We start from the raw sequence: 16,002 nt of genomic DNA, 5'->3' as shown, positions 1-16,002 counted from the left end.
TATGAAAATTTGCTGTATACTTGCTACTGGCTACACGGACGAAATATGAAAATTTGCTGCATACTTGGGATGGGTATTGCAATGTTTAAAAAGAGACAGTACGGTTAGTCTGCAGGTTTTATTTCTGTGTATTACAAGATATATATTAGCAACGCATGATTTTTTTTTGGGAGGGTATATTTTGTGCACATCAACATACGACATTGTAAGACTACTACAAACTGCATCCTTGGCATCCAGCCACTACCAGGGTCCACTATTCACCAATGTGCGGCTTTCACCGTCACGTCACTGACTATAAACCAAGAATGATGGACAAGGACCTAGTAATCACATGCATGCAAGTCAGGTTTGGGGAGTCAGGTTGGCATGGTACTTCTTTCATCGCCTGTCACCTCTATGGCCTGCATTCAATCCCTGTCTCGGTCCTTACGTGGATTGGCTTTTCAGTCCCTATCTGATTCCGTGGGTTTTACCCAGAAAATTCTTCCGATTTTCCTCCCATCTCTACAACTGTCACTGCTTCTCACTATCTGATATCTACAGGTTGCTTCAGGCTTATTAGCTACATTGCCTTCGATGCTTTTGAAGAATCCTGGGTGTCATTACCAGAAAGACTTGATAATACTAATAAATGATAAAGTGACATTGTTTCACTATGCCTTACCCTGGTGCACACTGCGAGCAGTTCAATCCTCCGATGCCTGGCTTGCAGTTACACTGGCCAGTATCATCACAGGCATTGTCCAGGGAGTAATTGGCCGCACAGATGCAGGGGACGCAGCCAGTGCCTGATTAATGGAAACAATTGGAAACTTACCAATGATGCTAGTTAATCTCAAAGCATGGTTAATGCAGTATGGGTAAGGAGGTTGGGCAACAAGGGAGTTGCCCTACCCCAGCAAAATAAATGAAATATAAAAATGGGAAATAAAAGATGAGAAAAATTGCCCTCGTTCACAAGTCGGCTATATTGAATTGAAAGCGAGGTTATCTTTTTATATTTGTGGCACCTCAGAGTAAAAATGAAAGCAATGCATACATGCATAAATTCACCACAAATTAATACCATTTATGCTGATGAGTAATGTCAAATTTGTGATAATTATATCAAAATGTGTTTAAGTCACATTAAAAAAAGTGGAGCATGATGGATCCCAAAATAGTCTGGCACTACCGTCATTTAACAGATCACAGTAAAAAAGATGGATTCTAGGAACACAATCAAACATGGCTTCCCTGAAGATAAGATCTGTTGGGAGAAATAACAAAGAAACGGAATCACAATTTGCTACAAAATGCCTGGGAATTGACCACTCCCACTGTTCATGGTTTATTAGCTTTAGCTTGCTGCTGAGGGTTCCCCCTCCCAGGTGGGGGAGGGGGGAAGGGAAAGGGGAGGGGGAGATATATAGGCAAACATTTTCTACTTACCAGTGTAGAGGCCATAGTGTTCAGCCAGACAGGCATTGCATTTGTCCCCGACCACATTTGCGTGGCAGTCGCACACTCCGGTGTTGTCATTGCAGGACTGCAGGACAGCACCGTTGATGTCGCAAGCACAAGCTGAAAAAAGGACAAACAAACCAACACTGTCAATCCAGTAAGCAGCTAGGATGGCATTGGTACATGTACCTTTGCTCTTACTTTTCATAAACTATACAGGAGCAAATCTTAGGAATACAGTGCCAACAGACAGATATTTATTCAATTGTATCAAGCGATACAATTCTCAACCTCACGCATATTTACTGTAATACAATTGATTTTCATAAATTGGATGAGTGAATAAAATGCCATTTTCATTATCTAATGGTGTAGGCACAAAATGCAGTACATTATAGGTCACTTGGGACAATATGCACAAAATGCGGCATGTCGTAGGTCATTGGGGATAATCAGTATGCACAAAATGCAGCATGTTGTAGGTCATTGGGAATAATCAATATGATCAAAATGCAGCATGTCGTAGGTCATCAATCAGTCTACACATGCCGACTCATCCAAAGTGAACAAGCTTGAGCTGGCATGACGTCAGGTGTGTTTTCCCTTGGACTTGTTGGAACACTCAATGGGAAAGTGAACGGGTGTATGAGAATCATCAAAGTGACTGAGGCGCTTACGTGTGCAGCCAGCCGCTGTGTTGTAACCGTAGTGATATGCTTTGCAGTAGTCACATGACTGTGACGTCACACCTGGCACACACTGGCATTGGCCACTGTGTAAGTCGCACACTGTACCAGGCACTGTTCCCGCATCGTTACACGAGCAAGCTACAGCCAGATGGAAAAAAGAGAAAAGGAAGTTACAGAATCACATTTCCAATAGACTGAAAATGAAGGCACCAGAAATATACCCAAACAAAAAATAAGATGCATGGGCAACAATCACTTTTCAAAAGTGGGAGGGCATAACCTTGATTGGATCTGATGGGAGCACGAAGTGTGAAGCCCTTATGGTGTGGGGTCTGAGGCCTGAATTTGGATTCAAGATGCTCTGTGATATGATCTGAGGCAGTTTCTGACTACTTAACCACTTGCTGCCGGGGAGCCCGGTTTCAGGTAAGTTTTCTTTATACGCAATGCCGGGCTGCCCGAAATCAGACAAAAGAGCTGGGCTTTGTAACAAAAGACCGTACTCGGAACAAAAGACCGGGCTGTTGGGGATTGCCAACATTTGTCAATAGCGGTGGAAATCCATCATTGTTTGGGAAGATATACCACTGTTTGTGGCATTCAGCATGAGTGGATTACCACTGCAGACAAAAGCGCTCCACTGCTCAAGTGATGAGCGATACAATACCGCTGCATGCTAATCTGGCCCCTATTGAAAAGACACCAGCAGCTCACTGTGCCAGTTTCGGGAACAAAAGAAAATTACATAACACTGCACAATCTGAGCTCTTTTTACAAGGTGGCAGGTCTGGCTACAAAATCAGGCATCAATAGATGTTGTCTGTCAGATTAGAGTAGCCACCAGGCAGTCACTTGATAGGGTTTAGGCTTTCAAGAAAAAAGATATGAATTTTTGAAGATTTTTGAAAACCACTGACACTGCATTTTCAAAAGGCACCCGGCAGGAAGTGGTTAAATAATTTTTCTCAGCATATGCTTTTGCAAGCTTTATTTCATTTTTCAAATTATTTCTTTCTGAAATGTGAACCAAATGTAGGCCTACTGCTCCATACAGTTTTTATTTAGGACCGAAAAAGTAGGGAGGGTACAAAAGATATGATATCTACCTACAAATGTGGGGGCACAGTTTTCTCCCATTCCCCAAATTGATGTATTATTGTCCGTGCAAATTATCCTCATTTCACAAGGTGGAAGAATAACCATACAAGGATCAGTGGCTCAAAAAGTACAACCCTAGAACAGTTACCAGATGTCCACAGACCTCAGATAAGTCCTAATTTTGATAAAATTTCTCAGAACATTCAAGCCCCACAAATGTGACAACGGCGTTAAAAAAAACAGTTCTGATTCTGGTTAGCCAACCTTCCTAATTTTACGGCCACGACCCTAAAATATTTCGTTCACACCTCCCCATTTGGAAAATCCTGGATCTGCCCCCTGATGTTCTTATTTTGCATTTTGCTGAAAATGCAAAGATACAAAAGGTTCTGTCGCTTGAACATTAAACAATTCAAAACATAATTCTGAGATAAATACTCTTAAATATAGACTTTCCTCAAAAATCTTACCAATAGCCCCATTGTAAACTTCAGCCATTATGGCAAACTCATATTGGGCACATTCTCCTCTGTTCACTGTGACCCTTGACCTTGCTGAGACAGCTGCCTCCCAGCAGGTTCTCATGGCCTGGCGGGTCAGGTTAGAGGTCATGTCAGAGGTGAAGACATCTAGGTCCTCCAAAACAGGTAAGAGGACAACCTGCAAGAGTTATAATAAAAAAGTAGTTAGCTTTGAAAAATGTACCGTATATCAACTTCAACCCAAAAAATCATCGAACGGATTTGAAGAATAACAGCACTCATGACCTGTCAAATAGTAATGCAGATAACCGAATGAGTGTAAAGTGCTTTGAATATATTTTCATAACATTACAATGGTAAATTTTGATGGTAGTCCAAGTACTTGTACGCCTTTTCACACCACCGTGGTAAGAAAAGTGTTCATTTTGTTTCATTGTCCATTTTTATGAATTCCATTTCTTTGTGATGGCAAAATGAATAAAGTGTGCACAAAAACAATACATCAGTCTAAATTGCAGGCAGTGACAAATGTAGTCTGGATTGGCAATAAATAAACTAGGGCAAATGACGGCTTTCAGCTTCCGTACTTAAAATATTCACACTTACCGAGTCCAGAAGAACAGTGGCAGACGGACCGCTGACAGATGAACCAATGACCACTGAGATGTTATAACGGCTTGCTGCATTTAAACAGGCGGACCCAAACTGCAAGGAACCTGTGAACATTTCCCCATAAAATATCTCAAAATCAGTTGCAAAATGCAGTGGAAATGAACGTATCTATTTCTCTGAAAAAATTCACAAATTATCAGCCATCGATAAGAAAATATACACACTTTACAATTTTCCAAAGACTGAAAAAATTCAGTGTAGATGAACACAGGCTGGATTATTCAATGTCAAGAGCAGAAAGGCTATTTTGTATATTAAAGTCTGTATGGTGTCCACTAACCTCCAACTCCAGCCGCTTGTATGTTGGACACAAACGATATTGGGTCACCAGACATATTGGTTCCTTGACACTCATACTCCGTAGGCACTAGCTGGGCCAACTCAACGCGAACACCCGGGAAATCTGAAGTGCTCTGCGAATCAAGCGAGTCATTAAACCATCAGACAAATGGACAGAACCTTGAGAAAAATGAAACTTTAAATCAGTGGCACGACCCCTTACCTTCCCTTCTGGCAATGCTGCCCCTTTAACATTACCTCATATCTCAACACCACTTCAAAGGCTTGTGTGCGGGGAACCGTCACATTGGAGAATATGACCACTGTCAAGACAGGTACTGCTAGGAAGCCTCGGCCAGTATGCCTTGCTGTGTCTGTATCGGTGGGCCTCTCCTCCATGGTAACGTCCTATGGAAGAAAAAAAATGATTTTGTTACTCCAAAACCTCAGTGGACAGCAAGTTTCAGTCAATATTAACCAGTAGCCTACACTCAAGAGGTGAAAAGCGGCATAGCATGGGGGCTCGTCATTTAAGGCATTAACATGAGAGGCCTCTAATTTTCCTGAAGAGAAATGGTGCATGTTGACCACTTCCTGCCAGGGAGCCTGGTTTTGGGCACATAGGCTTTATACATGAAACTGGTGAGCCCAAACCCAAAAGAGCTAGGCCTTATAACAAAAGACCATACTCGGAACAAAAGACCGAGCTGCTGGGAATTGCTAACATTTTTCAGTTGTCAATAGAGGAGGAAATCCGTCATTGTTTTGAAAGATTATACCAACATTTGTGGCATTCAGCAAGAGCAGGTTACCACCGGGGACAAAAGCACTCCAGTGATGAGCAATACAATACCGCTGCATGCTAATCTGGCCCCTATTGAAAAGACGCCAGCCGCACACTGTGCCAGTGTAGGGAACAAAAGAAACTTATGTAACACGGCACAATCTTTTTACCAGGCTGAAATACTCAGGCATCAACAGATGTTGTCTGTTAGAATAGAGTAGCCACCGGGCAGTCATTCATGAGGGTATAAACATCCAGTAAATGAAATTATGATTTTTTGAAGAATTTTGAAAAGGGAAGATCTTGAAAATTTCCCAGTTTTATGTCACACAACTTCAAATTACACCCGGCAGCAAGTGGTTAAGGGACCAAAAGAATGCTACCAAAACCATACAGAACTGTATCACAGAGCTCAAATACAGTAGATCTCTGTCCTTGTTACACCACACTTTCTTTCAATACATACATACTTTCCTGTGGTGCTCAGTGGACCATGGGCCGACTGGCTCTTTAAGAAAGTACAAATGTAAACAATGATTTCAAGTTTTCAGTACACCAATGCAATTCAGGTTTCACTTTAAAGGTGAGATGTGACTCTTTCTATTTTTCTGTAAATCCAACCTTTTGCAAACAGAAATAAATTATACATCAGAAATAAACTTGTCTTGGTAAAACAGTTCATTCTGTGTATTTTGTGAGTATACTTTTCTTAGCAGTACCCACAGTCACCCTCAAGTGAGTCTGGGTTTTGCTCAATCTGCACATGCAACTTGGGTTTCATTCCCAAAATGCCATGTCAGAAACCTTCATGCTTACTTTATCCGCAATTGCTAGCTCAGCTTCAAATGTCATCCCATCCAGCTTAGGGACATAGTAGCCGGGGAAGGTCTGATTGCACCCTCGACCTGTGATGTTGGTGCGGCAGGCACAGGCCCCAGTGTCCGGGTTGCACAGGCCACTCAGTGACGCACCCAGGCCACAGCGGCAAAGCGTGCAGCCGTCTGGGTTGGCCGCGTCCAGGTTGTAGCTGCCGGTCTGAAAAAGAACAAAAAGTGACAAATAGAGACTCAAAACTTAATTTTAATTTCAAACCTCCTCCATCCTTGGATAAAGAAAACTGTCTTAATCTTGTTTTACCAGCATTGAACCTTGCAAAAATATCACTATTTTTCAGTCAATCCACCCTGACTCAAAGCATCCCCTCACTGGCAATAAAGGTTGATTGGAATCATTTCATCTGGGTACAAGGCGAACATGCGCAGACTGTACACTGCAACAATGTACAGTCTGGGTGCATTTAAGTAGCATCCATGACCTGACTCCAGCTCAACCTTGTTCCCACACTCTCACTTGTTTGACATACAGCAGACATGGCAATCGAAAGGTCAGGGTTGCCTGGTTGAAGCTGCTCAAATGCACCCTACAGTGTATACAGTACACATTTAATTTCATTTCACAATTGACCCAGTTGAGTGTAAGAATTTTTAAATGATTGCCAGATCTGTACACATGACTGGACACGTTGAGAAGAAATCCCCTTTTGACTAATGGTTGAATATTCTCATTTACATAGCTTTGTGCCATCGGATTTCATCGCAGAAAACACTACATATGTATTGCGCTGCACACATATATGAAGTGGATAAGTCAGACCTTGGCCTATAATTTTATTAAAACTTGAATCACACCAACAGACTTCGACTCAAGTTCACAGGCAAAACATGACTATCTAGTGACTTGTCACCTTGGCCTATAATTTTATTAAAACTTGAATCACACCAACGGACTTCGACTCAAGTTCACAGGCAAAACATGACTATCTAGTGACTTGTCACCTTGGCCTATAATTTTATTAAAACTTGAATCACACCAACGGACTTCGACTCAAGTTCACAGGCAAAACATGACTATCTAGTGACTTGTCATCAAGTCTACGCCATCTCTTGCTCTTGCACATAGAGGATAAAAATTTGATACAACTTTATTCAAGAGCGTCACAGTACCAGTGCACCTTGCCCACAGGCCACACCCCTAAGCCACACCCATCAGCCATACTCACAAGATCATGAGTCACGTCTACCCACCTTACCCATATCAGCTGCTTTCACAAACCACACCAAAGAAGCAATGTCATCGAGATCAACATGCACCCATGGACAAGTTCATACAGTGACAACAGTAAACTGTGACGTCACCTAAATGATGGACTAGTCTGGTTAATAGTCTGGAACCTGGCTTGGGGGCACAGGCCGCATCACATAGTTTTCTTTGGCCTTCTTTTGAAATCAAACAGTACGGAAAGAACCGCTGAAGTGAAAACTATTGTCCAAGATGGCAGAGACTATACAAATGCAGAAAATGATGTAAGTAGTGGCAACATGCATGAGCAATGATGGAATTTAGCCAAATTGTTTGAATAGGATCATTGTGAGCTTTAAAATAAGAAGTAAATGACAAGAGCCCAAACAATATTTAATGTGCCAGAACTTGCCCATGGCTACATCACTCACAATTGCTTTCTGGGCCTCTTCTACAAGCAATAACTCATGAGTGACATGCAAGCTCATCCCATACCTTGCAGGTGTCACACCTGCTGCCCTCCACGTTGGCCTTGCATATGCACTGCCCGCTCACTTTGTCACAGAAGTTGGTGGAGCCCAGGGAACCGACAGAGTTACAGTCACAGGCTGTCAGTGGAACAGGAAAATGAAATGCATTTACAGATCAAAGCATATACTGGTACTCGAACAAATCAGGAAAAAACTGACTGCATATTATACCAGACACAACAGTGAAAAAAGAACCAACATTGACTTTGATGTGATGGAGACAAGATTAAAATAGCGTGTTCAACTCCAGTATGATTTTGACATTGAAGGCCTTGATCATTACGTAAAAGTAATGTTAAAATAGACAAGTCTTCAGGAAGACATGATTTTAAATTCCACAATTATTATCTTGCATTACCTGACTATTTGTGGTAATGCTCTGACCAAAAGCAGATGGAGTGGGACAAACTGTCGGAAGGACAGGGTTAAATGTCAGGGTTAAATGTTCAGGGTTAAATGTCCCAAAGGCAAAAGTCTTGTTGGTGCTTTTATTTTGGTTTTGTGTTTATAAAATTTAAACTGTAAGAGTGCGTTCTTGCATGATCTCTGTATGCACTGTTTGATAACAAGCCAATTATGGCAGAATGGGAACTGTATTCATGAATTGGCACCTACGTGTGTCTCTACATTATTATGACTGGCCGCAGATAACTTTAATAATGGACGCACAGGTCACCATGCAAACACAGCCTTTCAGACACCTCCCTAAATAAGCACACATCTCAATTCTAATTTCCCCTAAAGCTGGGAGTACATTTCAACAGGCAAATGTAACATGTAGTGGCATCTAAATACATGGGATTTTCAGTTAATGTGAAACAGCATACAGAGACTGCACCCAGGAATGGGTAGTGTTACACTTCTTTGAACGAAAAAAATTAGGCGGCGAAACTCACGTTGGCAGCCGTCTGGATTCAGGGCGCTGAGATTGAAGAAGGTGTCTTTGCACTCATCGCATAGCACGTTCTGCACGTTCAGCTTACACGTGCAGCTGCCGTTTGTTTCGTTGCAGATGGTATTGGACTGGGTGCCATTCACATCACACATGCATGCTGCAATGAGGAGTACAAACAGTGCATAATAACAACGTCCAAAAAGGAGTCACCTATGGTGATTTTTTGTCAATAATTCATTGATCGTCACTCAGTTTGGGTTTAATTGTTCAGAAAAAAGTATTCCAGGAAAAAGTAAGAAAACTGCCACAAGAAATTTGCTGTAAATTTAGTTGTCCCTATTGCACTACTTTTTAAAATGGCGGGAATTTTTATTCTATTACTGTTCTTTTCCTGTAATTTCGTAACAGAGTTCACAGCAAACCTTACACCAATGTAAAACACATCTGTATTATACCTACGTGTAGCTTAAATGGGATACAAAGCAAGTTCATTTTGTTGTGTTTGTTGTATTTGCAAAGAAACTGCACTGACAATTAATGGTGTACATAATCTTTGAAAAAGAGTAGAGTCAATAAATTACAACTTAATCTCTGACAGGACCACTATGCATGTAAATCATGATGGTGGAACTGTTGGTGCTGAAGCAAAGCCACTTCAAAAGGAAGATGCCAAAAGTTTAGTTCAGATTTGTGAAAGTTCATTATCACATTTTATGCAGAAAAATATGTGCGAGGAGCAATGGGGTAACTGAGGTGAAATTTCAAGGGGCAGAGGAGAAAACATTCTTTCGGGGGTACCAAAAGTTGGTGAACAGATTATGTCCATTTAACAAAGATTTCTAAGAGGGTGCACGAAACTCCACTTGGGGCACGCCCCCTCCCATAATTACACCAATGGTAAAAAGAACCACACAGAAACCATACTGAGACAGAAAGATAAGATGACCCTTCAAACCAATGAAATGACAGGTTGGAAAGTGTCACTGGAAGGGTGTACAAAGAATCAGAAATGGTAGAAATGGACAGAATTGAGTTGATGTGTTAATTACTCACGCCAGCAATACTGACTACATGGGTATGGTGCTGTTAGATCTGTCAGGAGCAAAATGTGGTTGTTAATGGTTAAAGTATAATAACAGTGAATATGAGAGCAGCACTCTCTACTCCTATCTGGCCACATGTATCACTGTACACTCACTGTGGCAGCTATGAACAAGTTCTGTCAACGACTGCTAGTGAATGAGTCTACAGGTGATTTAGGTGTCCTTTGTTCCTGTGTGCTTCAGTTGAACTACATGTACATGTAATATCAACTATCACAGCAACATATAGTCTCGACTCCCTGCTACAAATTTTAATGCATGTGTCTACTGATCAGCAGACTGGTGCAAAGTGGTTGACTGGAGTACTCCACACACTGTTGACAAGTTTAGTCTGAGTTTAGTCTAGTAACCACAGTTTTCAAACTTGATTAGGTTTATTTGTTAAGTTACGTGGGAATTGACTTCTGCCAGCCAGGAGAGGCTGGGATTCTAGGAGGTAACAAAAATGACACTTACTGCATTTTTGAAATAAGCTCATCATTTAAGCAAAATTTACCACACTGGGTCAAACAAGGATTGTTATAAGGTGACTTTCATCTGGACTAACAGAAGCAAACCAAGCATTATGTAGTGCCTCTTTTCTTGGCTTACCGATGCATGTGTCGTTGTTTGTGGGGTCTGTGTAGGGGTTTCTAAAGTAGTTGTCATCGCAGCGTTGGCAGTTGTCTCCGCCGGTGTTCTCTGCGCAGTTCTGGCAGACACCATAGCCCTTGACGGCATCGTAGACGCAGCTGCTGGCAAAGCCGTTGCAGTCGCACTCTGCAGTGGAGAGCTTTCAGTTAAAAGCTACGAACTTGGGAGATTTTCAAGTTTCTCCAGTGATTGCCATGACGAATCTATGACTTTCGAGGGAATTTTGAAGAAAAGCTGACTGCTGACCAAAGTAAAAACACAGCATGCTTCTTCCACACATGCAACTGGTAAGTTAGACAAAAACCAAAATTCAAAGTGCCACACGATTTGCCGCTATGGATTTTTCAGTTTGTAAAGGCTGCCATAGGAAGTTTAAACCAAAGAAATCAGTTGATCCAAGGAACACTTGCATGTGTGTCCACTTATTTAGTCTAGTACATGTACAGTACATGTAACTAATGACCAGAACAGTCTTTCAACACGTTTAAGAGCAATTAAAGCATCTATTCAGTTATGTGTACTGCTAGCCTCTTCTCTCTATGGCCATTTGTGACTGGCTCTAGAAAAATGGGTAATAAGTCGTCAGATTGAGGTTACGACTTTTTGATATGGCTGGATTGTGTACATCAAAAGCTACAATTTGATATATGGATGACCCCTGTAGTGCACTGCGTTCTGGAGATATATGGACATTAGTATATCCAAATTTTTGGATTCAATAAAAGCACTTTCGAGAAAAAGCTCAGAAAGTGTAGCACTTAGAAACACAATACTATGCAGGATTTCCTACTGAATGATCTTTCTTATCAGTCTGATCAAACCGATCGACCAATAATGTTTAAGGCATAACAGGGGTAACTACATGGCAGATGTTAACATAATGTTCAGCAAGCCCACCTTCGCAAGCATTTGCAGAGTTTGGTCCAGGCACGGCGGCCCGCCAGGGTTTGTTGTTGAACAGCGGTAGGCAGCGGTCACAGTGGCGGCCGGCTGTGTTGTGCTGGCAGACACACTCTGAAGCATCCTGGGAGAAAGGAAACACCCTAACAAGTTGGGGGCATACTGCGATCGTTGTCTTTGATACATTCTCTTGACAGGCTTATGGGGCAGCGTGGAGATCGTGGAGTTTCACAAAATAGCGGATAGCAACCACACCATGCTGATGAAAACAACTGCAAGGAGCGTGCATGTACATACTGATCAGAGAAAAGATTGTGTAACCCGATCCCCTGACTGGCCGGTGTGTGCGTGCATCGCCATGGTCGCTCTTTTCACCGGCGAGGTACCTGCCATTTTGCAAGAATCCCGGATGTCCGCGCTACCCCATACTAAGTGACTGTATTACAGGCTTCGGCCAGTTGGAAGCCCTGTTAACATTCCTTGACAATCTTCATCACAGCCAAAACACAGACACATGTGCTGGCTACTGCCTGTAGCTATTCATTTGAAGACTCATGCAGCTGAAAATCACTCACCACCTTATGGCCAGCGCCAGTAGTATACACAAACCTCACCTCACCTCACCTCTCCGTAGCACTGCCTACTGCCATAACCACAAGTACTGGCCAATATCAGGTCATTTAGAGGCCAGCTAGAGGCTGGCTCATGGCCAGTGCACACAAATCTCTACCTCTCCTTGACACTGCTATGCCTACATGTACATGTCGCCAAACCACAGGCACTGGAGGCCATCAGACAACTCAGCAGCCAGCTCACAGCTAGCTCAAGGCCAGTACACACAAACCAGCTGGCGGCCAGCTCGTGGCCAGGTCACAGAAAACCCTTTACCTCTCTAACACTGTTCAGCATGGCAAAAGTACAGGCACTGGCTTTTGTCTGATCACTTAGAGGCTGCTTACAGGCTAGCTTAAGGCCAGTGCACACAAATCCTTACCTCTCCCTGACATTGCTCAGCATGGCCAAAGCACAGGCACTGGCCATTGACCTCCCAGTCGGCCACAGCAAAGTAGTTCCGCAACACTGTCTGACTGCCTGGTAGCCCCAGGGTGATGCGGATATTGGTGATGGTGAAGTAGCGCATGACCGCCTCCTGGGAGAACTCCATTCCGAGTTTCTGAGCCGGATTGTATTGCACCTGTGTTCAGAAAACATTCAAATTTCCATACAATTCATGTACTTCAAAATGCTATTTTTGCACAAAAGAAATCTCAATACATCCAAACTGTGCATCTCAAACAAACTACTGCAAGTTATTGTTGACAAAGTGAAAACACTGCCAGGGGTATAATACAGATTTCTATAAATGTTGAACACATGGATAGCAAATTTCATAGACTATCTGGCACTACCATGATAATTAATTACTGGCAATATGGAATCACGTGTAAGGTTCAACTTCACATGTACATGTTTGTACATGCAGGTACATGAACATCGCACGGGAACAACAAATTCCTGTAAGTTCTGCTTTTTCAGATAATATTCAACATTTACTAGCATATACTTCAACAAGATCAATTTCCACGATATTTAACACCTTCATGTAATGACTTAGATGTACAGACAATCTTCCAATCACTTCAAAATTTCCTGTGTCAAACTACATGTATCATCAAAAGTAAGTAATCGCTGTATGTGTACAATTTAACTGTGTATCGGTGTTATAGTCGGGACCATCACAAGACCAGACACAATTAACAGGGTGAACAATGACAAAGGAATGCTTTTGTTGCAGTTAATTTGAATAGTTTGTGACTTGAATTCAGACTGGAGATCTTGTGCCGGTCTTGCGCTGGTCTTGTAAGGTCTTGTGAAGGTGGTCTCGACTACAACACAGCTGTGTATGCAGTTGTTAATGTACGTGTAAAATGATATCAGGCAAAATGCTTCCAGGGTGAAAAAAAGTAACCACTCATCAAAGGGGACGAATTAACAAGTTGGGTAATACTGCACTACCTATTCAATACATTTGCCTTTTCCATCCTTTACCTATGATTTATTTTACCACCTGGCAATATTCTACAGTTTGCTGCAGTGGAGAAGGGTAATGAGACGGAAATGGCTTGATTATCCTTCATTGTCAAAGTTGAAAGGCTTCCTTGGTGCCAGACGAAGAGAAATACGGGCCATACACTTGTACATGTACACATGAAACCTACACTGTATACTTTTGACAGTCTGTCTACGACCTTGGAATACATGTGAGGTGCAAAGACGAAAACAGTGTACCAACTATTCACTGTTTATCTTTTTCCTCAGTTACATGTATTTTGATTGAAATCTATGATTAAAACAATGGCTCTGAGTTGATGGATCATGCTAGAATTGGATAAAGCATACATTCTGGGCCCATGGGTGTCATGAGGGGTGGACAAGGGGGACTTGTCCTGCCCCTTCTCCAAAAAAATGGTTTTTAATTTTTTTTATGTAAACAGGAAATGAAATGAATAGAAAAAAGAAATGAAAGGAGAAAAATGAGGGATAAAAGATGAAAATAACCAAGTTGCTAAACACAATCCTTGAAATTGACCCTTTTTCCACTGTTATTGGTTTATCAGTTCGTTGTTGATGAGTGCTTTGCAGTGTTGTATTCGAGTCCATCCCAAATTGTTCAGTCTGAAGCCAATTTACAATTAAGCTGTTCAAATGAGCTGCAACAAAAGCATTCTCTTGTCATTATTCACCCTGTTACTTATGACTGACCTTGTGATGGGACTTGTGACTGGACTTGTGACTGGACTTGTGAAGGGTCTTGTGACTGGACTTGTGAAGGGACTAATGAAAGGACTTGTGAAGGACTTGAATACACTGAACACTGGTGCTTTACCAGATTCTCCCCCCCCCAAAAAAAAAGACTTTGCCTCACCCGGAAAAAACTGTAGTGACACCAATGTCTGCACTCATTTCTGCACATTTGTATTGAAAATATCAACAAATTTGTATTTCAACTACAATGTACGGTATGGTCTACTTCAATTCATGGCTTTGAAATGTGGTTGAAGAAAAAAATTACAAAAACTATAAGTAAAACATTGAAAATGCACACAACTTTGGGTGTGGATGAAATGCCACCCTGAACAAGGCAATGCCTGTAAGCGATCGATACCGAATCTATATCAGCCCAAGGGGGTTGATACAATGATGACGTGCAGCAAACCCCAGCGCAGAATCCTGCAATACAGGGAGTGACCATTTTAATTCACTGAAATCAGGCAGACAACAGGTGAATCTGATACATGGACCTACGCGCAGTTTGCCTAGAATCTGGTGGGTGTGGTGCCGCACGTGGACTTGTCACGGGTTCAGAAGTTGGCATGCAGAGACCTGCACTGCATGTGCGTGCAATTATCAATGAAGTTGGCTAGAAGGCTAAAAGCCAAATGGAAGTGGCTTGCGGCAAACACAAACGTCAATTAAAATCTTGTCGCTGGCACTGGCGACAGGTGCTACTGCTAGTGATGCGTAGTTGTTAACTATGCGTAATGCTTTGAATTAAATGACAATGGGTGAGGCTTGTATGTATGGTACATGTATAATCATTGTCACTATGGTTTGTACGTGTGCGTGTGCGTGTACGTCATCAATTTGTGTTTGAAATAGAAAACCTGATATAGCATTGTGATGATGTCATAAGGAGGGATTCAGTAGTTTTAATGAGACAACTGCCACAGGATTTGTTCACAGCTGTGACTTTAATAATAATTTGAATGTCGAGAGTATTGTGAATTCCTTTTTTTTTTTTTTTGATAATTCTGAATGATGAAATGATCATGCCTGTTCAGTCATTTATTTTGAAGTGCAGAAAGTCCTCACAGTCCGATGAAGAATTCTATCAACAATTTGACATGCTTGATGGCAACAAATTGTACCAGTCATGGGTGTCCAGTCCAAAATGACACAAACAACAATGGACCAGCCACAATGGATGGACCAGTGTGTTTGCATAAATCTCCCTTTGAACAGGGTTGCAATCAGTTTGAAATGTACAGAGTGTGATGTAAAGTAGTTCTGGATAAAAACCCATTTAAATACACACCGGTTCGAATGAATATATTTTGTTTAAAAATTTGTATAAATTACTCTCAATTGATGTTTTACTTTTTTCATATTTATATAATATTGGCTCCAAAAGTGCCAAAGACTAATTGTGAATAATCATGCTGTGATTCCATAGACATAAGATGTATTAAATCTAATTACTTGTTCCAGATACACATCAGACCTCTATCTAGAAATCTTTGATAGTGGCCATAGTCAGAATACCATAACAAATAACAAAGGTATTGTCCCTTGCACATGTACATGTCAGTTGTTGCTTCATGAAATAAATGCGAGAAAGGGACGGAAAAGTG

At 41.7% G+C, this 16,002-nt stretch overlaps 1 protein-coding gene across 4 annotated transcripts in view; it reads right to left on the bottom strand.

Moving 5' to 3' along the window:
- The window catches only part of LOC110987545 (laminin subunit beta-1-like), a 44,960-nt gene that overhangs the window by 22,863 nt on the left and 6,095 nt on the right, over positions 1–16,002 (bottom strand). For 3 of the 4 annotated variants that reach the window (XM_022250355.2, XM_022250353.2, XM_022250354.2), the window contains exons 3-16: positions 12,585–12,785; positions 11,588–11,714; positions 10,649–10,816; positions 10,008–10,046; positions 8,956–9,111; positions 8,025–8,137; positions 6,267–6,485; positions 4,925–5,074; positions 4,668–4,800; positions 4,322–4,431; positions 3,704–3,893; positions 2,124–2,273; positions 1,435–1,566; positions 668–791 (exon numbers count right to left, since the gene is read on the bottom strand). In XM_022250355.2, the coding sequence (XP_022106047.2) occupies positions 668–791; positions 1,435–1,566; positions 2,124–2,273; positions 3,704–3,893; positions 4,322–4,431; positions 4,668–4,800; positions 4,925–5,074; positions 6,267–6,485; positions 8,025–8,137; positions 8,956–9,111; positions 10,008–10,046; positions 10,649–10,816; positions 11,588–11,714; positions 12,585–12,785 (2,012 nt within the window). The remainder of the gene's footprint in view (positions 1–667; positions 792–1,434; positions 1,567–2,123; positions 2,274–3,703; positions 3,894–4,321; positions 4,432–4,667; positions 4,801–4,924; positions 5,075–6,266; positions 6,486–8,024; positions 8,138–8,955; positions 9,112–10,007; positions 10,047–10,648; positions 10,817–11,587; positions 11,715–12,584; positions 12,786–16,002) is intronic. The other variant, XM_022250356.2, reaches the window with a different exon arrangement.

This window comes from Acanthaster planci, linkage group LG11, assembly GCF_054643075.1.
Source record: "Acanthaster planci isolate LZ-2023a linkage group LG11, COTS_SCS, whole genome shotgun sequence".
NCBI lineage: Eukaryota > Metazoa > Echinodermata > Asteroidea > Valvatida > Acanthasteridae > Acanthaster > Acanthaster planci.
This window is presented reverse-complemented; position numbering and strand designations above follow the sequence as displayed.